Here is a 21,707-nt window from a genome sequence, read left to right on the forward strand (position 1 = left end):
TGAGGAGCCACAGGGCAAGCCATGTGGTCAAGGTCCTTAGCGTCAGGAAATGACGTTTGCTCGTGGGTACTGTCTATCAAGGCTACCAACCAATCAACTTGAGGAGCCTCCCATTTCTGGGAGGAGGACGAGAAGTAAGAAGCGGACGCTAGGGGAGGGGTGCTGGCTCTTTTGGTTCCTGACCTTGCCATGGTGGGTCGGATGATAGGGTCTCTTAGTAATAGTTAGATTTTTACCTTTCTCTCTGATCCTAATGCTCTTTAACTTAAACATTTAAATACTCTTGCTAAAGCTTATAATTTATTGGCGACCACTCATTAGATTTTAGATAGTTTAGCTAGAATTTTAGCCCCTTACATCAGCATCACATCATTCTCAGTGAAAGTTACTGAAACTTGAAACGTCTGGCTGACAATATTGTAAATCAAGAACACAGTAAGACTCTTCACCTTCTTTACCATCACTCTATGGGCTGGAAAGTTTTCAACTTGTGACTTCAACTAAAGACCCATGAAAGAAGAAAGGGAATAAGCATTTATTAAACACCTACTCTGTGCCAGGAACCATACTAAGTGCTTTACAAATATTAGATCATTTGATCCTATGATACTCCTGGGACATACATGCTATTATTAACTCCATTTTCAGTCGAGGAAACTGAGGCAAGTAGAAGTAAATTGACTTGCCCAGGATCACACAGCTAGTATGTGTCTAAGGCTATATTTGAACTCAGATCTTCCTGACTCCAAATCCAGTGCTCTATCTATTGTGTCACCTGGTTGCCTATAGGTAGGGCAGAAGAACAATACATCTGAAAACTTATCTAAGTCTAAAAAGCAAAATATACCATCACCTAGCCTGAGGGGTCTTCTTCTTCAGCTTTTTTGTCATTGAGCCAATCATTCTATCTTAGCAGCCCTAAGAAGTTAGGCCAGCAGGGATAAGAGTTCAGTGATTTGCCCAAAGTCACCAGGTAACTTAATAGCACAACAGGGATTAGAGCTGAGGGGTCCTTTGCCTTTCCTTGGTACCCCAAGGCCAGCGTGAAAGCTTTTGGTCTTACTAAAAGATCTGAAGTTTGAGAACCTGGTTTTACTTTCTGGGCCTGAGTTTTCTCACCTGTAAAATGAAGGTGTTGAACCAGTGATCTCTAACTTTATTACTGACTCTAAGTCCTATAAGCCTATGTACTAGCTTCTGTTCTAACATTGACTTGGTCTTAGAGAATCCCTGGTTTTATTCAAAGCACAGCTCAAGTGCCAAGTCTTTTCTGACGACTACTGCCATTTATTTACACCTTCCTCTTTACCTTTATTACTGTACATGTTGCATTTTCACTAGTAGAATATAATCTTAGTGAGGGCAGGCACTGAATCATATTTTTTTTCTTTTTCTCTCAACAACTGAATCAGTGCGTGGCACATAGTGGGAGCCTAATAATTATTTGTTGAATTGACTGTGTGAACTTGGGCAAGTCACTTAACACTCACTGCCCCACAAAATAAACAAACAAATAAATAATAAAAATTTTTTAATGAATTGAATTAAATTAAGCAGGCTTATGTTGTTTGTGGACAATGAAATAGTTCAGTTGAATTATTATTGTTTATTATTATTATTATTATTATTATTATTAGCGGGGCAATGAGAGTTAAGTGACTTTCCCAGGGTCATACAGCTGGTAAGTGTCAAGTGTCTGAGGTTAAATTTGAACTCAGCTTCTCCTGAATCTAGGGCCAGTGCTTTATCCACTGAGCCACCAAGCTCCCCCCACCACCTAGCTGCCTCCTAGTTCAGTTGAATTTTGTTTGATGACACTTGAAGCAGTTATAGGAGACCACTTCAAGAACATCTGAAGTGTATAGGCCTATGTATTTCTTCCTAAAACATACACACATATACATACATACATACACACACACACACACACACACACACACACACACACAAGCAAGTCTGGGGGACAAGAATGCATCAATCCACTTACTCAAATCCATATTCCTATGTCCTTTCAGGCTCATTCCAGGGTCTCAGCTTCTTCTGTACGTACATGGAGAGATCAATGACTGTGCTTCAGATATTCCTCTATCACCCTAACCAAGACAAAGGGATCTTTGGAGACATCCCTCATCACCTGGAGCACGACACTACCCATCTAGTCATCGGGAGAGGCCAGAATGCCCATCTCAAATTTGGGCTTCCTGGCATCTCTCGCCACCATATATCCCTGGAGCCCTATCTGGAGAAGGGAAATGGCTGCCTGACATTCTGTCTGAAGATCCTGAGCAGAAGTGGCAGTGTGTGGGTGAATGGACAGACCTTGAAATACCTGGAGCAAGTCCCACTGATGGTAGTTAGCAAGGTCATATTTTCTGGAGTCCAGATGGTTATTCATATTGAGGGCGGTGCTTCTCTAGAGAAGTTTGCCTGCTGTATCCATTTCAGTGGCTCACCCCTGATTTACAGGGCAAAGGCAGAAGAGACGGATGAGTTTGAAGCCATCCAAGAGGACCCAGAGCTCCCACAGGAGACCAGGGAGTTGAATTAATTCCAGTATTTGTGGAGTTTTGACTTGAATCTTTAGTATCTCAAGACAACCTTTCCCCCAGTAGAGCTGGACAAGGAGGAGAAACAGAAATATAGCCCACAAGGGAGTTTTAGGACAGTAAGTTTCACTAGCCCACTGGGTGAAAAGAACTCCCTTGCTGATTAAAAGAACTTAAGATATTAAAACGAGTTCCCTAGAGTCTAACACGGCATGGCCTGCTGGCCCAGCTCTAATAATGAGCTAATTCTAGAAGGAATAAAATGTCTTAAATGGTTACATCTATGGAAGGTAACTGTATAACCTCATATATTTTTAAAGGCCCTGTGGGGCCTCCAAGATGGGGGAAACTATGTGTAAGCATGTCTTCATATATGGTGTTTGATTTTTCCCCCCTATATCACCCTCTTGCTTAAATGTGGGTTATTTTATGTTGTTAATTTTGTGTTCTGTCTCCAGTGTGGTAGATTTAAGTTACTGAAGGAATGTACCAACATATGTAGCAATTATGTTTGTGGTGATATGAAGTTACCTATGACTTTTAAATCCTCATACGCACTTAAGGCTTATGAAAGTCTGTATTTAATAAAAATATATGTATTTCATTAAGTAGGCATATTTAATAGAATTTTCTGCTCTTCAACTGCATCAAATGTACCTCTGTGTTATCATCCAGAGAAAGGGAAATGAAATAAAAAAGGCATTAAGTGTAATGGAAGAGACTGATTCTAGCGTAGTAGACAGAACCCTGCACAAGGAATCAGGGGACCTGACCTCTCTAGTTCTTATTGCAGCCAACTCCCTCTGACCTTGGGTATGACCCCTCAGTTCTTTCATCTAAATGAGGGAGTTAGACTAAATCTTCTCCCTCTTAGTTTCAGTAATAGATGACTTTTCATATCTATATTTCTCCCTTTGAAAAGCCAGAGACAGAAATCAAAGGTTCATGATTCTGGAGCTAGAAGACAAATCAAAAGTCATGTCTTCTAACTCGTTCATTTTACAGATGAGGAAACTAAGGTCTGAAAGGGCTAATGACCTGCCCAAGGTCACCTTAAACAAGACAGTGAGTGATCTCAATTAGAAACAAAATCAAGGAATCTTAAAGTCCAAGTGGACTTCAGAAGCCATTTAGCTCAACCTTTCCATCATTTATATGATAAGTATTTATTAAGCATCTCTATGCAAACGTGGTTTACTTTTTTGTTTTGTTTTGTTTTGGTTTTTTGTGGGGCAATGAGGGTTAAGTGACTTGCCCAGGGTCACACAGCTAGTAAGTGTCAAGTGTCTGAGGCCGGATTTGAACTCAGGTCCTCCTGAATCCAGGGCCGGTATTCTATCCACTGCGCCACCTAGCTGCCCCAAGTGGTTTACTTTTACTGAGCTCCCTGAAGAGCAGGGACTGGCTTTTGAATTTTTTGTGCTTAACACAGTGTCTGATACATAATAGGTGCTTAATAAATGCTTATTTACTATTTACTATAGACTAGGACTTAAGGACAGAAAGGCAAAACCAAGTCCCACCCTTCAAGACCTTACATTGTACTGGGGAAAACAATATAAGATATATGCAAAATGAATACAGAGTAATTTTCATGCATGGAAGAAACTAATAGACAATTTTATAAGTTGCTGTGGCCCAAAAAGTTTATCGTGCTATGTATGGTCAGGCTTCTTTCTGTGAGTCTTTCTAAACTGAGCTAGGTTGGATCTTGAATGACAATCATCCAGTTCAACCTGAAGCCCATCCTGAAGTGTTTCCAGCTCGGGAGGACTTGTGAGAGTACACCATCCACTTGTTAAGGGCTAAAATTCTAGCTAGTCTGTCTAAAATATCTAATGAGTGGTCGCCAATCAATTACAAGCTTTAGCAAGAGTTAGACTTTTAAGCATTTATTAAGGAGAATAAGAATTTGGTAAAGAGAGAGAGAAAGGCCTAGATTCCTATCTATTAAAGGGAGAGCACATTTCTAGCTCCCTTCTCCGCCAGCGTCCTCAGGCAAGAGCCCCAGAGTCAGCGCCAGTCTCTTCCTTCCTCCTCCCACTAGTCCGCGTCACTTCCTCCCGCCAAAGAAAAGACTCCTGGTCTTGCCCTCAAAGACCTTCGCTTCATGGGCAGAACTCTTCTACAGTAAGTATCCAGCAGGTGGCATCATTCCAATCATTACACACTGACATGGTCTTTAGGAACACAGGACTTGTCTCCATCCTACAATGTGGCAACAGAGAAATTCTTAGAGGAATAGAAGAACTGCTTAATGTGGAATGTGAAGCATGAAAACCTTGGTGAAATGTTCAAGTAATGAACCTGACATTTAAATGCAGCAAACTTCAACTAGAGTCCTAGGCTAAAGGAACCCTTTGCCAACTGCAAAAGTTTTGACAGACATGGCTCTTGCGGACGGTAATACCATCTCAGGGAGATAAGAAAAGGCATATAAAAGGTTGGATATATCATGTCCTCTGTTCAGGGCTTGTTTATATCTCACACAGACCAGGTTTGGAGACTGGACCCATATACAGAACTCCCAGGTGAAGAAACTCTATCTACCAATGGAGGTCAGCACTTTCTCTGCATCTAATAGCCTTAGCTATAGGCTAACATTGAGAGGTTGTGTCTTACACATTCATTATGTATGAAAGGAAGGTCTTCAACCCAGGTCCTCCTGGCTTCCAGGGTGGTTCTCTAGTTACTACCCCATGCTGGATCCCACTTAATATGCAAATTCTAAATTCAGTAATGGAAGCCACTCTAGACCCAAACATTCTCCATAATATATTAAAGAGCCACTGGTTACACACAGAGCAAGAAAGCCACAGCTTGGTGATTCAACCTGAAAATAAGATGGTATTTTTAAAAAGTTGACTGCTGGATCAATTGTTTTCAAGGCCAAGAATCTGCTTTCATGTGCCAAACAACCCTCACCAGACCAAACAAACCCCACCCCACCCCACCCTGCTATGGCACCTGCCCTCTGACCCAAGCAAAGAAACGGATGAAAGTTTTAAGATAATTTTGTTGTATATATCAAAGGAATAGCAAGTGGTGCAATAGTAGATTTGCAGTTTTATGTGCAATCATCTTTTTTATTGTACTGTTATGGAAATACTCGGTTTATTCCATAGATTAAAAATAAAGTTAAAAAAAGAAGAGGTGGCCTTTATTCACCACCCTGCCTATGTAACCCACATTCCATGTCCTAAAGCCCTCGATTATTTATAACCTACGTGGTTTCCTCTCCTACATGGAAATAAAAGATTGACGATTATCTTGGTTTTAGGAGACAGGCTCATGACTTTCGTGTTTTTTGTGGATTCTGTATCCCAGAATCCACATATAAATATAACCAAGCCAGATGGGACTGTCAGTGAGGCATTCTGGATACTTTGGGATAAAATACACAACCAGAGAAAGGGATGAAGGGCAAGGCATAGAAAGAAGGAGCAGCTTTTCCTCCTTCCTGTCTTTTCTCTTTTGGGTCTCTAGAGATATATGAATTCTCCCTGACAATCCCAATCCTCTCCTCATACTTAGCTTCAAAACTACTTTGACCCTATAGGCGGAAGGAAGCATAGAATCGGGGCAATTTATGATAAGAACCAGGTCTTGGAATCGAAAGGTTCCAGCTCAGCACCTTGGGCAAGTCACTTCATGTTTGAGTTGCAGTTTCCTCCTCTGTAAAATGGAGATGATAATTAATACCTGCACAAAAACGACCTTGTAGGATTAAAGTGTAACACAATGCAGCTTTTACAAAGGAATGCACCTTTCTGATACGATCCATCTTCAGGAGGCATATCACCAATAGACAAAACACTCTCTATAACATGTGGGAGGAACAATCCCCCTTCTCCTCCTGCATCACTTCAGTCTCAGGGAAGGGGAGGAGATTTGGTTCATAGCTGATATCAGTTCCCATAGAGCACAGTCTCGGGTCTAAATCCAACCTCCCCCTCCCCGCCGCCGAGGCTCAAGTCCAGGAACCCCTCCTGCAATCCTGGCTCCGACTCTGTGTCTGGTGAGGATCACCTCTGGCACCTGAAGCTGAGGACAAACAGAACAGAAACAACCCCAGGCTCATTTCTCAGAGCCAGGGTGAAAGAAGTGAGCAAGGGAAGAGAAGTACCTCCCCTCTTACTAGTTCAGTTCACTGGGGAAACAGGCACTCCTTTTAAAGATGCAGGCTGCCAATTGCAGAGGCTACCCCCACCCAGGTAGTAGGGATGGAATGTGCTCTTAGGCAAACTTTTGTGGTTGTTGTGGACCAACATTTCAGTTGTATCTTGACTCTTCATGACTCCATTTGGGGGGTTTCTTGGCAAAGATACTGGGTTGCCATTTCTTTCTTCAGCTCATTTTACAGATGAGGAAACTGAAGCACACAGGGTGAAGTGACTTTCCCAGGGTCACACAACTAGTAAGTATCTGAAGTCAGATTTGACTAAGCATGCTCAAAAGTTGGTTTACATTAAGTCAGGTACTTTGTACACTTTAACATCATTTGAACTCAAAGCTTAGGCCAAAAAAATACCCCAAAACTTTACACTGTAGGAAAAATAGATCTTTTGCTCTGGATTTTTTAACTGAAACCAGTTAGTTTACTGTCTCCTCAATTCTTCGCAACTGTGCACCCCACTTTTCCTCTATATGAGTGAAGGTTCCCAATAATATCCCATTCAAAGTTCTCCCAGTAACCTAAAGTGAATACACAAATCCCATTGGCATTGACCCACTGGAAGTTCAGATAACTGAGTCCCATCTCATTGGGTCTGTAAAGCCTCATACATACAGAATGACTAATTCTCACAGATACACCAACTTTTCTTTCCTCCTTGAGGAACTTTGTAATTTTGCATGTTTGTACCCCAAGGGCTCTGAAGTCATTTTTGGAAAATATGGAATCCTTCCCCCAATACCTCTAAGCCAATCCATTTGAATCCTCCTGTTTTGGCAGACCACTTAAAAAAAAAACCCAACAACCCCAAACCTGAGCATTACAGCATGTCTAAGCAGGAAGTTCCATTCTCTCATGTTGAGGCATGGAGGGAGACAATAATATATCAAAAGAAACATGAAAATAACCTATTGCATTACACAAATTCCAAGAAGAGACAGCAAATACATTTAATTTAGTAGGAGGAAATAGACTTACTTAATAACAATAGGGAAAAGTAGGGACAGAAGGTTATAGAAGGAAAGAGACCTTCTGGATGGAAGGGCCAGTGATTAAGAGGTCATCATCTGAGGGACTACTTACAGGTAGTTCACAGTCCTCTTAGAGGGGTGTTGAATGAGAGATGGTTGGTGAAAGAAGTATGGGAAGATTCATTAGGCCCCCAAATTTTAATTTCAACATTTCTAGCAATAGCCCAGAATGTTCCAAAGCAGATATCTGGGAATGGATTTCCCTTTTAGTCATTCACCCCCAACCATCTCTTCCCCCAGCCCTTGGTGATGACGATGATTTCATTATTATTGTGACCAATATTTCACATATATAGAGCAATTTAAGTTTCTTCAGAAGAAGCCTGTAAGGTAGGTACAGTGCAAATGTTTTTACTCTAACAGAAGGAATTCACTCCATTTTTAGGGTTGAACTCCAGGAAAATAAGAGGAGGATGGGGTTTGGGGCATGACTTTATACCCATCTTACAAATCCTAAGTGTAAGACAGCAAAGAGTTACATAGGTTGCTATTTTCTGAAAGGAAACCCCAAATTCCTCATCCCTTGTACCCACCCTTCCAGTTTAGGAGAAAGTATCTTGAATAGTTTTGCGATTGTGGTGTGAAAAATCCTGGCTGCCTTTTCTACCATTGCAGCCTCTTCCTGGCAGATCCTTGGATTTATAGGGCTCATCTGGGATGGCTGCTGACAGCAAAAGAGATTGATTTTCTCCTCAATGGTTCTGGGAGGCTTGTGTTGGCAAGCCAAAGTAGTGGGAGTAAGCCCCAGGCTGGAGTTATGTTGCTAGTGCTGATAAAGAGCATCCAACACCATGTATACACAGCAGCTCAGGGTAGGGCAAAGGATACCCTTTTCCCATTTTTAGAAAGATACTCAATGTACAAAATGGGTCAGGTATAGGACTACTACTCATTTCCTCCACCACTAAAAGAAGTGCTTAAAACACAAAGGATTTATTAATAGACACTGTCAACTATGAGATAGCCACCCAAAATTCCTATTGTATTCCGTAAGAAGATTGATACTTAAAACATTAAAATGTGAAACACTTTGAAAGACTGCTGAACAAATATTTCTCTTACACTCCTGACCTGCATTGTCTACATAACTCACTAATTATGATCTCCTGACAAATCATACTCTGGCTTGGGTTTTCTTAGTCTTAACATCTTTCTGGCAGTGGTCATCTTCTATTAAAGAGATCTCTTGCTGGCCAACTAGCACCCAGATCCAGGAGCTTTTGATCTCTTGAATTCACAAGGTTGCCAACAAAGTTAGGAACATTCATCCCAGGATTACTGTTCAGTCACCAATACTCAGGAGAATACCAGAAAGCAGAGGAGGTAAGGGGGGCTTTGATATCTAGCCTCAGACTCATCTAGAAAAGCACATGCTGTTCAATGATCAGCCATGTGAGCTGCTGGGAAGAAGAGAGATAGTCTGTCTTTTCCTTCTCTGGAAGTCAGAGAGAGTGAAGACCCCCAATAAGGCCAACAGTCAGAAAAAAAAGAAAGAAAATGAGAGCAAAATTCATTCTTTTTAAAAGACTGCTTATTCTTCCTGACTCAGTGACTGAGGCACAGCCACAATATGGTGATGATGATGATATTTTATAGTGTTGTAAGGTTTGCAAAGTGCTTTACAGATCTTCTTTTTAAAAAATAATAAACACTTTTATTTAAAATTTTGAGTTCCACATTTTATCCCTCCTTCACTCTTTCCCCTTTCCCCTCATGAGATGGTAAGCAATCAGATATAGGTTATACAAATGCAATTATGTAAAACATTTCCATATTAGTCATTTTGTATAAGAAAACTTGATTAAAAGAAAAAATGAAAGAAAGTGAAAAATAGCATGCTTCAGTCTGTGCTCAATCAATGTCACTTCTTTGTTTGGAGGCAGATAGCATGCTTCATTATTAGTCCTTTGGGATTGTCTTGGATCATTGTATTGCTGAAAAGTTAAGTCATTCACAGTTCTTCATTAAACAATATTGCTGTCACTGTACACAACATTCTATTGGTTCTGTTCACTTCACTATACATCAATTCATCCAAGGTTTTCCAGGTCTTTGTGAAATCATCCTGATTGTCATGTCTTATAGCACAATAATATTCCATCACCATCATATACCACAGCTTGTTTAGCCATTCCCCAATTGATGGGCATTCCTTTGATTTCCAGTTCTTAGCCACTACAAAAAGAGCTGCTATAGGGGTGCTAAGTGGTACAGTGGATAAAGCACCGGCCTTGGATTCAGGAGGACCTGAGTTCAAATCCGACCTCAGAGACTTGACACTTGCTAGCTGTGTGACCCTGGGCAAGTGACAACCCCATTGACTCACCCCCCCCCAAATTAAAAGAGCTGCTATAAATATTTTTGTACAAATAAGTCTATTTCTCTTTTGGGGGATATCTTTGGAATATAAACCTAGCAGTGGTATTACTGGATTAAAGGGTGTGCCCAGTTCTATAGCCCTTTGGTCATAGTTCCAAATTGCTCTCCAGAATAGTTGAATCTTTTCACAACTCCACCAAGTGGATTAGCATCCTAACTTTCCCACATCCCTTCCAACATCCAATCTTTTCCTTTTTGTTATATTTGCCACTCTAATAGATGTGAGGTGATGCCTCAGAGTTGTTGTAATTGGCATTTCTTTGATCAATAGTGATCTAGAGCATTTTTTCATATGATTATAGATAGCTATGATTTCTTTTTATGAGAACTGCCTATTCATATCCTTTGACGATTTATCAATTGGGGAATGACTTGTATTTTTATACATTTGACCCAGTTCTCTATATAATTGAAAAATGAGGCCTTTATCAGAGATACTTATTTCAAAAATCCTTCCCCAGCTTTCTGCTTCCCTTACAATGTGACTAGTGGTTACATTAATTTTATTTCTACAAAAACTTTTTAATTTTATATAATCAAAATGATCTATTTTATATATCTTCTTTGAGACTTATAACAACCTTGTAAGATAGGTGCTATTGTCATCCCCATTTTGCAGAAGAAACTGAGGCTGAGAGAATTTAAGTGAGTTGCCCAGGGATACAACAGCTAGTAAATGTATGAGACAGGATTCAGACAGGTCTTCAGACAACTCCAACACTATCCTCTGGGCCATCTAGCTGTCTAATGAGACATTCTTCAAGCAAACCACCAGACCAACTTCCCAGCACAGGTATCAACATCTAACCTATTGTTTTCCTCTTCTCCCTACCAGGAAGTCACCTGCTGATGTATACCTCCAGAGACCATGTTCCCCCTCAACCCCCTCACATTGGGGTAGTTAATCCACTCAGTTTTGTAACCTTGGGGCTAAACTTTCCGGATTAGCGGGTGAGTGAATGAAAACTGACCTGACCCACTATAGTGAGTTATACATATAGTGGGTTCACTATATGTAGCATGATTGACATCCCCTCCAGCCATTAGGAAACCAGGGCCCTACCTAACCGGCCATCTGCCCTGGGGAAGCACAGGAAATTCCCCCCACAACTTTGCTATGATATTAGAAACATTAAAAATGATCAATGCCATCTTTGTTTAGGGTGTGATAATTAATTTACTTATGGCTCCATTCACAAGCTTTATGATTTCCCAGGCCAAAGCTTTCTTTTTTGGTCTCCACTCTTTTATAGATGTGATCTCATCTATTAGAAACTCTTGGGAGAAGGGACTGTTTCACTTGTGTTTTTGAATCCCCAGTTTCCTTCCTTCCTTCCTTCCTTCCTTCCTTCCTTCCTTTCTTCCTTCCTTCCTTCCTTCCTTCCTTCCTTCCTTCCTTCCTTCCTTCCTTCCTTCCTTCCTTCCTTCCTTCCTTCCTTCCTTCCTTTTCTTCCTTTCCTTCCCTTGTCCCTCCCTTCTCTCTTCCCTTCCTTCCTCTTTCCCTTCCTTCTTTTCCTCCCTCCCTTCTTTCCTCCTTCCCTTTCCCAATTTCTCTTTCCCTTCTTTCCATCTTTCCTTCCATCTTCCCTTCTGCTCTTCCTTCCATCTTCTCTTCCTTCCTCCTTCCTTCCTTTCTTCCATTTTCCTTCCTTCCATCTTCCCCTCCTTCTTTCCTTGCTCTTTTCCTTTCTCCCTCCCTTCCTCTCCTCCCTGCTTTCCTCTCTCTCTCTCTTCCTTCCTTCCTTCCTCCCTCCTCTATCCTTTTGATGGTAAGTCCCCTAACACTTAAAAAGACTGCTCTCTCACTAAGACCTTCCTGTTTGGTGGGACCTGCTAGACAGACCTCGTATTTCATTGGCATAGCCTTTGAAAGTCAAGATCCCCTCTGCACCACAAGGAGCCAAGGAGGGAGAATCTTTATGGAAGATGAAGGTCCCTGTGTAGGGGTGGAGGTGGGGTGAGGGACAAGGTTTTAGGCTAAGGCCTGAGGCCCCCATACAAACTCTCTCTTTGACAATCTTTGGTAAACCTCTCTTTAAAACAGGGATTCTTAACCTTTTTGTGTCTTATTTCCTTTGGGCAATCTAGTGAAGTCTATGAATAATGTTTCTTACCTGCATTCACAATGGAAGGAAAGGCTAAATTTCAATTAAAAGGCTAATTGGAAAAAAGATACAGTTTTCTTTATTTTTTTCCTATCCAAGTTCACAGATTCCAGGTTAAGCTAGAGAGGCTTCCTGACTCGCCTCACACTTCCTGACCTTTGACTCCTCACACAGAGGATATTAGGATATCACACTGTGGGATATTAGAGAAGGAAGGGGAAAATGGAGTCAGAAACTCTTAGCAGAACCTGGACAGAAGTGAAAGTGGAGGGTAGGCTTGGCTGGGGCTGAGAAGCAAAACCAAGCAAAAGAAATGAGCTCAAGGGTCTGAGGTTCTCATTTACTGTATTCAGATCCAAAATAATTTAGGGTTCTGAGTACAATCTTCACTGCTTCTGGGAAAGAAGTTAACAGTGGTTTGCTAAGTTTTAGCCTTTAGGTTTCAAAGCTTACCTAGAATGCCAGCACCAGTAAACTGCAAAATTAGAGTAACCAATATTTGTTTTCAGTATCTTCCCCTTTCCCATCAGAGCTCTAGTCCTGACTTCCTCTGGGGAGGGTGAAGAATGAAAGTGGTGTTTCTTTCAGGATTTGGTTGGAGGTTGAGATGTATTTTTTATTTATAAATATTTGGACAATTAGCTTATTATAATTTGATGATCAACATATATGCAAAGAGAAAAGCCCCTAAGAATCAACATGAAATCTGAATTATAAAGAGCAAAATACTTTAAGTATAACTATAAGTTACTGAATAAACTTCTGTACTTTGAGGATTATGAAGATGTGGTTGTATCTCATAGCACTTTCAAATATTTGCTGGCATAATCTCCTTGATAAAGGACACTTTGAAGGCATTCAGCAAAGTTTATTGGAGTCAGGAAGAATATAATTTCAATTCCTACCTGAGACACTTAGTTCTGTCACCTTGGGAAAGTCACTTAACCTCCCACAAAAATTTCTTCATCTCAAAAAATGGGGTTCGATGGTCTTTAAGTTTGTTTTCAATTCTAAAATTATACTTGTGATCCATGGTGATTTCTGGTTTTCTCACTATATCTTAGACTAATTATTAAATAATACCCATTTTCAGGGTGTCCACAAGGGCAATCCAATCAAATATTCATTTTTAAAGTTTTCTGGTTATTTTACTTAGGCACAACCTCAATTATTATGATATATTTAACACTCCAAGTCTTTATAAGCCATTTTAGTCTTGACAGTTGTTTAAACTTATTGAATGCTTCAGATTATCATTAAAAAAGGAAAATTATACTTCTATGAATGTTTTAATGAAAATATAACATATGTAGAACTTGTATTCAATTGCTTGCCTTCGTAAAGGGGGTAGGTGGGGAGGGAGGAAGAGAATTTGGAACACATAGTTTTTAAAAACGGACATTAAAATTTGTTTTTACATGTAATTAGGGAAAATAAAATTCTAAATAAATTTTTTAAAAATTTTAAAAATAGATAACATTGTATATCATCATAACACCTAAACTTTTTTGTAAGCATTTATAGTCAAATTAATTTCAATGAATAGAATACTTATAATAAATACAAATAGTCAGATGAAACAAATCAATGCATGAGCCATTTCTGGGAAGCATGTTTTGCTCAGTACCTTTAGTCTATCAGTTTTCTTTTTTTCTTTATTTTTAACATTTTTTTAAAATGTTAAGTTCCAAATTTTCTCCTTCCCTGAAGCTCCTCCTCCACCCACTCAGAATGCAAGCAATATAATATCAATTATACATGTGAAATTATGCAAAATATATTTCCATATTAGTCATGTCACAAAAGAAAAAAACAAGCAAAAAAAGTGAGAAGATTATACTTCAGTTAGTACTCAGTTTTCTCTCTGGAGGTGGTAGCATTTTTGATCCTTCAAAAAACCTTCAGAATTATCTCAGTTTATTGTATTGATCAGAGTAGCTAAGTCTTTCAGAGTTGATGATCATTACAATATTGCTGTTACTCTGCATAGAGATTTCTTGGTTCTACTCACTTCACTTTGCATTAGTTCATACAGATCTTCCCAGGAAACCATACTGTTTGTCATTTCTTATAGCACAAAAAGAGATGCTATAAATATTTTTTTTACATATAGCCCCTTTTCCTTTTCTTTTGATTTCTTTAGAATACAGACCTAGTAGTGGTGTTGTTGGATCAAAGGAGATACACAGTTTGATTGCCCTTTGGCCATAGTTTCAAATTGTTCTCCATACTGGTTACATCAATTCACTCCAACAACAATGCATCAGTGTACTTATTTTTCCACATCCCCTCTAACATTTGTCATTTCCCTTTTCTGTAATATTAGCCAGTCTGATAGATGTGAGATGGTACCTCAGGGTCATTTTAATTTGCATTTCTCTAATTAATAGTTATTGAGAACATTTTTGTATGACTATAGATAGCTTTTATTTCTTCTCCTGAAAACTGCCAGTTCATACTTTTACCATTTATCAATTGGAGAATGATTCATATTTTTATAAATTTACTCAGTGCTCTATATATTTGAGAAATGAGACCCTTATCAGAGAAACTTGCTGTAAATTTTTTTATATTACTTTGTGTCTATAGTACCTTTTAGCAAAATGTAGTTTCCTTGATTATCTCTTTTAATTAGGTCTATTTTTACCTTTGCTTTGTCTGAGATCATGATTGCTACTCCTGCCTTTTTACTTCATCTGAAGCATAATAGATTTGGCTGGAGCCCCTGTTTTGACTCTGTGTGTGTGTGTGTGTGTGTGTGTGTGTGTTTCTGTTTCGTGTGTCTCTTGTTAAACAACATATGTTGAATTCTGGTTTCTAATCCATTGATTATTCATCTAATCTAATCTAATTCACTTCTGTTTTATGGATGAGGTTATCCCATTCACATTTACAGTTATGATTACTATGTATTTCCCTAGATTCTATTTTCTTCTATTTATCCTTCTCTCTTTTTACCCTATACCTCTTCAAAAGTCTATTTTGCTTCTGACCACTGTGTCCCTTAATCTCCTCTCCTTTTTATCACCCCCCCAAATTTCTCTTATCTTCTTCTTATCCTACTTCCCTATTGAATAAGACATATTTCTATACTCAGTCGAGTGTGTGTTTATATATATATATATATATTTTTTTTTTCCTCTTTAAAACAGTTCTGATGAGAATGAAATTCAAGTGTTACCTGCTTCCCCTCCTCCAGCATTTTCCCCTTCACTGTAAAAACTCTTCCTTGTATACCTCTTTCATATGAGGTACTTTTCCTCATTCTTCCTCTCTCTTCCACCTTTTACCAGTGCATTGCTCTTTTTCAGTCCTTCATTTTTTTTAGATTAATCCAATATAATCAATTCATACCTGTGCCTTCTTTCTTTGTAGATGCCTTTCTAACTGCCTTAATAATGATAAAAAAAATTTTAGGAGCTACATGTATCTTTTTCCCATATAGGAAAGTAAGTAATTTAATCTTATTGAATCCCTTATGATTCCTTTTTCATGTTTACATTTTTGTGCTTCTTGAGTCTTGTGTTTGAATGTCAATTTTTTGATTCAGCTCTGATCTTTTCATCAGAAATGATTTGTTATGGAAGCTGTTAAATCTTGTGTAATCTTTTTTTTTATTATTTTTTTTTTAGTGAGGCAATTGGGTTTAAGTGACTTGCCCAGGTTCACACAGCTAGTAAGTGTTAAGTGTCTGAAGCCGGATTTGAACTCAGGTACTCCTGAATCCAGGGCCAGTGCTCTATCCCCTGTGCCACCTAGCTGCCCCAATCTTGTGTAATCTTGACTGTGACACCATGGTATTTGAATGGTTTCTTTCTGGCTGTTGGCAATATTTTCTCCTTGACCTGGGAGCTCTAGAATTTGGCTATAATATTCCTAGTATTCATTTTGAGGCCTCTTTCAGGAGGTGACCGGTAGATTCTCTCAATTTCTATTTTACCCTCTGGATCTAAGATATCAAGGCAGTTTTCCTTGATAATTTATTAAAAGATGATGTCTAGACATTTTTGATCTTGGCTTTGAGGTAGTCCAATAATTCTAAAATTATCTCTCCTTGATATATTTTCTAAAGCAGTTGTTTTTCCAATGAGATATTTCTTTTTTTCCTATTTTTCATTCCTTAGACTTTGTTTTATTGTTTCCTGATGTTTCAGAGTCATTAGCTTTTACTTGCCCAATTCTAATTTTTAAGAAATTATTTTCTCAAGTGAGATTTTATACCTCTTTTCCCATTTGGTCAATTCTGCTTTTTAAGTTCTTTTCTCCAGTGAATTTTGAACTGCCTTTTCTATTTGGCCTATTCTGCTTTTTAAAGCTATTAATGTATTTAGTATTTTTGTGCCTCTTTTACAAGCTGTCAAATTTTTTTTTTCATAATTTTCTTTTATCAGTCTCATCTATTCCCCCCTCCAAGTTTTCTTCTACTATGCTTATGGCTTTCTTTAACTCTTCCAGGAATTCTTGTTGGCCTTGTGTCCAATTTGCAGTTTTTCCCTTTGTGGCTTTGCTTGTAACTGTTTTCATGTTGTTGCCTTCTTCTGAGTTTGTGTCTTGGTCTTTCCTGCCACTGTAGTAGCTTTTTTATGTTCAAGTTCTTTTTTAAAATGGTTTCCTCATTTTCCCAAACTATTTGTTTTGTTTTGTTTTGTTTTTTGTGGGGCATTGGGGGTTAAGTGACTTGCCCAGGGTCACACAGCTAGTAAGTGTTAAGTGTCTGAAGCCGGATTTGAACTCAGATATTCCTGAATCCAGGGCTGGTGCTCTATCCACTGAGCCACCTAGCTTCCCTAATTTTTTTTGCAGGGCAATGAGGGTTAAGTGACTTGCTCAGAGTCACACAGCTAATAAGTGTCAAGTGTCTGAGGCCGGATTTAAACTCAGGTCCTCCTGAATCCAGGGCCTGTGCTTTATCCACTGTGCCACCTAGCTGCCCTCCCAAACTATTTCTTGACTTTGAACTTAATGTTAAAGTTGGGCTCTGCTCACCTTAGGGTAGAGAGGTATTGTCTCAAGTTTCAGGCTTTTTTATGCTGCTATTTTCAGAGCTAGTTCTGGGGCTCTATAAGTTTTTGTTGCTTCCAAGGTGATCTTGTGAGAGGTATAGTCATTCTCTCCTGGTCTGAGCTCTAACCTTTACCAAGAAAGAGCCTTTGTTACCCTGTAGCCACAAGTGCTAAGATTCCTCTCTGCCTTGCAACTGTGACCATGGTCCCTGCTCCCTTGTGAAAGACAACAAGAGCTCTTATGACCCAGAACTGTATATGGGCAATAGAATTGCTAAATAGTGCCAAGTCCTACACCCAGTGCCAGCTCAGGGTCCTCTGTAATCTCTTTCTGCCCAATTGTTTGAGTCTCCCACCATCTCTGGGCTGATACCTCCTGAAGTTGCTACTGCCACTAGCCCACTGCTGGTGTTAGCACTGTGAGCATTCCAGCCTGGCCCCTATGTTGGTGTCACAGATCTCTCCTACCAACCTCCTGAGTTGTTGTAGGCTGGAAAAAATATCTCATCCTGACTTTTTGTTGGCTCTGCTGCTCCAGAATTTGATCTGAGGTATTATTTTAAAGTTGTTAGGAGGGGAATGTTGGAAGAGTTTGGCTAGGTTGCTGATTCTATCTTGCCATTTTGGCTTAGTCTCAAGGGAGTTGTATTTTAAGATTACTCTAAAAAGACCAAGCTAAACCTAGATGGATGTATGCTAATGGTGACATTTAAGAAAGACTGAAGGATAGAATTTATGGGGTGGGGAGAGGATTTGGGAGCACAGACTTTTTCAAAGTCTGTCAAACTATACTACGTAGGTGACCACCTAGTCTGCCTCTGGTGAAGCCTGCTCTGCTACCTAGTGAACATCTCCAAGATACAGACTGGAAATCTAAAGCCACTGGACTAGACACAGAGACAGAGCAGAAGAAAATGAATACAAAACCAAGCACAGAAGCATAGGAGGAAAAAGATTCCTTCTCAAACATCATCCACCATGTTGTATAACACTCTTGATTCATGTCAAGAAATAATCAAAAGGAAAAAAAATAATCAAAAGGTTTAAGTACGTGAAAAAAAACTGGTTTCCAGTCAAATGCCAAGCACTTGGCACTGGGGTGCATTTTTGTTTTCATGAGGGCTAGTCACAGGTCGGTAATGGCCTCATCCTCATGGATAGCACTGCATCTCTCCTCCTCCCCTTGGACTTGATTTTCTCTCTCATCAGGTCCTTTGACCCTGCCCCTTGGATGAGGTTTGGTTTTGCCTTTCAAGATGAAAAGAAAACATACTGATCAAAGCTTTCACCAAATATGGGCTGATGTTTAGAACACAATATAATCCAGGCACCCACGCGATATCCAAGACCCTTTCAAGGGGTCTGGGGGATTAAAACTATTTTCATAACAATACTAAGCTGTTTTAATTTTGAATACAGTAACCAATTTTTTTTTAGTGAGGCAATTGGGGTTAAGTGACTTGCCCAGGGTCACACAGCTAGTAAGTGTTAAGTGTCTGAGGCCGGATTTGAACTCAGGTACTCCTGACTCCAGGGCTGGTGCTCTATCCGCTGTGCCACCTAGCTGCCCCTACAGTAACTACTGATTCTGTAAAGAATTAATTGTTATTTGAGGTTTTTATGCCTCCATGCACACTGGCCTGGGGCTCTGCAAACTGCACAGTGCTCCACCCACTGGTTGTAGCCATTGCCAGAGTGCTGGCACCTCACGTCATCACCACTCGCCGATGCCTACATGGGCCTGGCAAAATTATAATGATTGGAAGCCTAGTGAGGGCAGTCATGTGACTGTAAAAGCGGCCATCCCATTGGCTGGGGCTGTGTGGGGTTTTTCTGGGATTGGGGGAGGAAAATTAGGCATTCTAGCTGGATGCTGGAAGGCAACAGGAGTTCTGCTGTGTATTCTCAGTTGATTCCTGGGTGGTGGTATCTTTTAAGGTTGTATAGTTTCCCTTTACCCATTTTATTTCCTTTCCCTTGATCCTACTGATCCTGTTTGTGTTTTATTTTTAAGTTCGTTCTTGTTAAAATAAATCCTGTTCTGTTTTGAGGGAGGCTGCCAGTCTCCTTCCTTGCCCCAATATTGCAGCAAGCCGCTTAGCTAACACTCCCCAATTAAAAATTGGTCCCCACAATTCATATAACCCACATAAATAAAAACTCTTTGGGGGATCCTCAATAATTTTTAAGCATTTAAAAGGGTCTTGAGATCAAAAAGGTTGAGAATCACTGGTCTAGATCTTGACGCACATTTTTTTCTCCCTGTTCTGAGAAGTTCCAAAAAATTGAATCAATAATTCTATTTTGTTGTTGTTGTTGTTATTCAACTGAAGCCCCTAGTCAGGAAAAGTTACCCTAGCAAATTTGAATAATGAAACATATAGAAAAACAATGCAATATCTGAGCTCATTTAGCTTAGAAAATCGGCTTTAAAAAAAAAAGAAACAGAAAGCAAAGTCTTAAGAAATGGGGATTTAAAAGAACAGACCTAAAAGTCCTCCCAAGATGAACCAGGAAAGCAGGAGAATGTGAAGATTCACCAGCCTTTACCAAACAGTTTCAGCAAACCAGATTTTGTTCTATGGCTCTGTTTCACAACTCCATCATTCAGTCTTTGTCTTGTAGCCCAAAATCCAATCCTCAGCACAACTGCCAGCAGTGGGTGCTGTCTTTCCCTGTTTCCTACATTCTGGAGTCATACCTACAATCATATGTGTCTGCTATGCATATCTCCCATGCACCTACACTGGAAGCGTAGCTTCTGCCCTTCCTTTCCCACAGAATCATAGGGCTAATTTATCAGTTACCATCCTGCCACAATCCATCACAAAGTTAGGGCAGTTTCCAAAGTGGTTGAGTAGGAGACAATAATGCGGATAATTGTTTGCCATAGGACACTCTCCAGATTACTGTTCCAAATGGATAGAAACTTCCTTCTAAAGGCAAAGAAATAATTTACAAACATTGTCTTGATCATCAACATTCATGCAAGTCCTTTTATCATCTGCTATTTCTCATAAGCAGAAGCCTACAGAAGGTAAGTGATTAATATAAGAGAATTGGGGGAAGGTGATGGGGGGAAGGGCAGAAATCAATCCCTCTCACTAAGAAACCTTGACTCTGGAGGCCTAGGCAGACAGTCCTGGGAGAAACTTGACCTTTAAAAGAGGGTATCACAATTTTTTTTTCAAAGCCTCTGGCTCATTATGACCTACCCTAGGGCCCCAGGGAAAATATCTTAAATAAAACTTATGTTTGGCTCACATCTAGGGTCTCCCTAAAAGAGATGAATAGGGTCCCTCTTAGAATGGTATTCAGTGTGTAAAGTAGATAATATATAAACCATCTATTTATTTTCTCTACCACAAAAGAAATGCATAAAGCATAAAAGCCTTCCACCTTGACAAATATATAAAACATAACCTATATTTCCTAATGAATACAGGAAAAAAGCAAGAATACCCACTCTCATATTATTTGATAGAGTTCTAGAAATTCTAGCAATTAACCATAAAACAAGAGAAAGAAATTAAATGTGTAAAGGTAGTATGGGAGATTAAACTATACTTTTTTGCTAATCACATGATGGTTTACTTAGAAAATTCTAGGGAATTAGTAAAGGTAATAATTGAGATAGTTAATAGTTTCAGTAAAGAGACAGTAATAAAAATGGAAATAACATTCAAAATAACTACAAAATGCACCAGCATTCTTAGGGATCAACATTCTTCATATCAAATTTCAGATAATTATTTGATATTCAAGATATATAAACAATTTACACATATATCATATGTTAGATGGTATGTGTGTAGATATATATGATATAGACAAATATATATAACACCATGTGCCAGGCACTATGCTAAGTGCTTTTTAATTTGATATTCACAACAACCCTAGGAGGAAGGTGCTATAATTATCCCCATTTTACAGATAAGGAACTAAGGCAAACAGGGTTAGACACACTTGTCCAGGATCACACAGCTAGTGTCTGAGGCTGGATTTGAACTCAGGGCTTCCTGACTCCAGGTGTAGTGTTTTATATAGTTATAATGCTTTATGGCAGAGGTGACAAACTTACTGTAAGTGGGAAGACAAAGCTCCCAAGTGGTACCTAAATTTGATTAAAAATATAATTGCAGGGCAGCTAGGTGGCACAGTAGATAGAGCACTGGCCCTGGAGTCAGGAGGACCTGAGTTCAAATGTGAACTCAGACACTTAACACTTACTAGCTGTGTGACCATAGGCAAGTCACTTAACCCCAATTGCCTCACCAAAACAAAAAAAATATATATATATATATACATATATATATATATAATTGTGAAATGTTTAACAAAAAAAAATAAAAATACAATGCAGTGGATAGACTACTGGTCTTAGAATCAGAAAGATTCATTTCCATGAGTTCAAATCCATCCTCAGACACTTACTAGCTGTGTGACCCTAGGCGAGTCACTTAACC

General features: G+C 39.3%; 1 protein-coding gene across 3 annotated transcripts in view; it reads left to right on the forward strand.

The window, feature by feature from the left end:
* TIFAB (TIFA inhibitor) overlaps positions 1 to 4,443 on the forward strand; it is a 99,844-nt gene extending 95,401 nt beyond the window's left edge. For all 3 annotated transcript variants that reach the window (XM_043986555.1, XM_043986554.1, XM_043986556.1), the window contains one exon: positions 2,016 to 4,443. In XM_043986555.1, coding sequence (XP_043842490.1) covers positions 2,051 to 2,548 — 498 coding nt within the window. In that variant the 5' untranslated portion in view covers positions 2,016 to 2,050 and the 3' untranslated portion in view covers positions 2,549 to 4,443. The remainder of the gene's footprint in view (positions 1 to 2,015) is intronic.
* Positions 4,444 to 21,707: the final 17,264 nt, after the last annotated feature.

This window comes from Dromiciops gliroides, chromosome 2 (genome assembly GCF_019393635.1).
Source record: "Dromiciops gliroides isolate mDroGli1 chromosome 2, mDroGli1.pri, whole genome shotgun sequence".
NCBI classification, from domain to species: domain Eukaryota; kingdom Metazoa; phylum Chordata; class Mammalia; order Microbiotheria; family Microbiotheriidae; genus Dromiciops; species Dromiciops gliroides.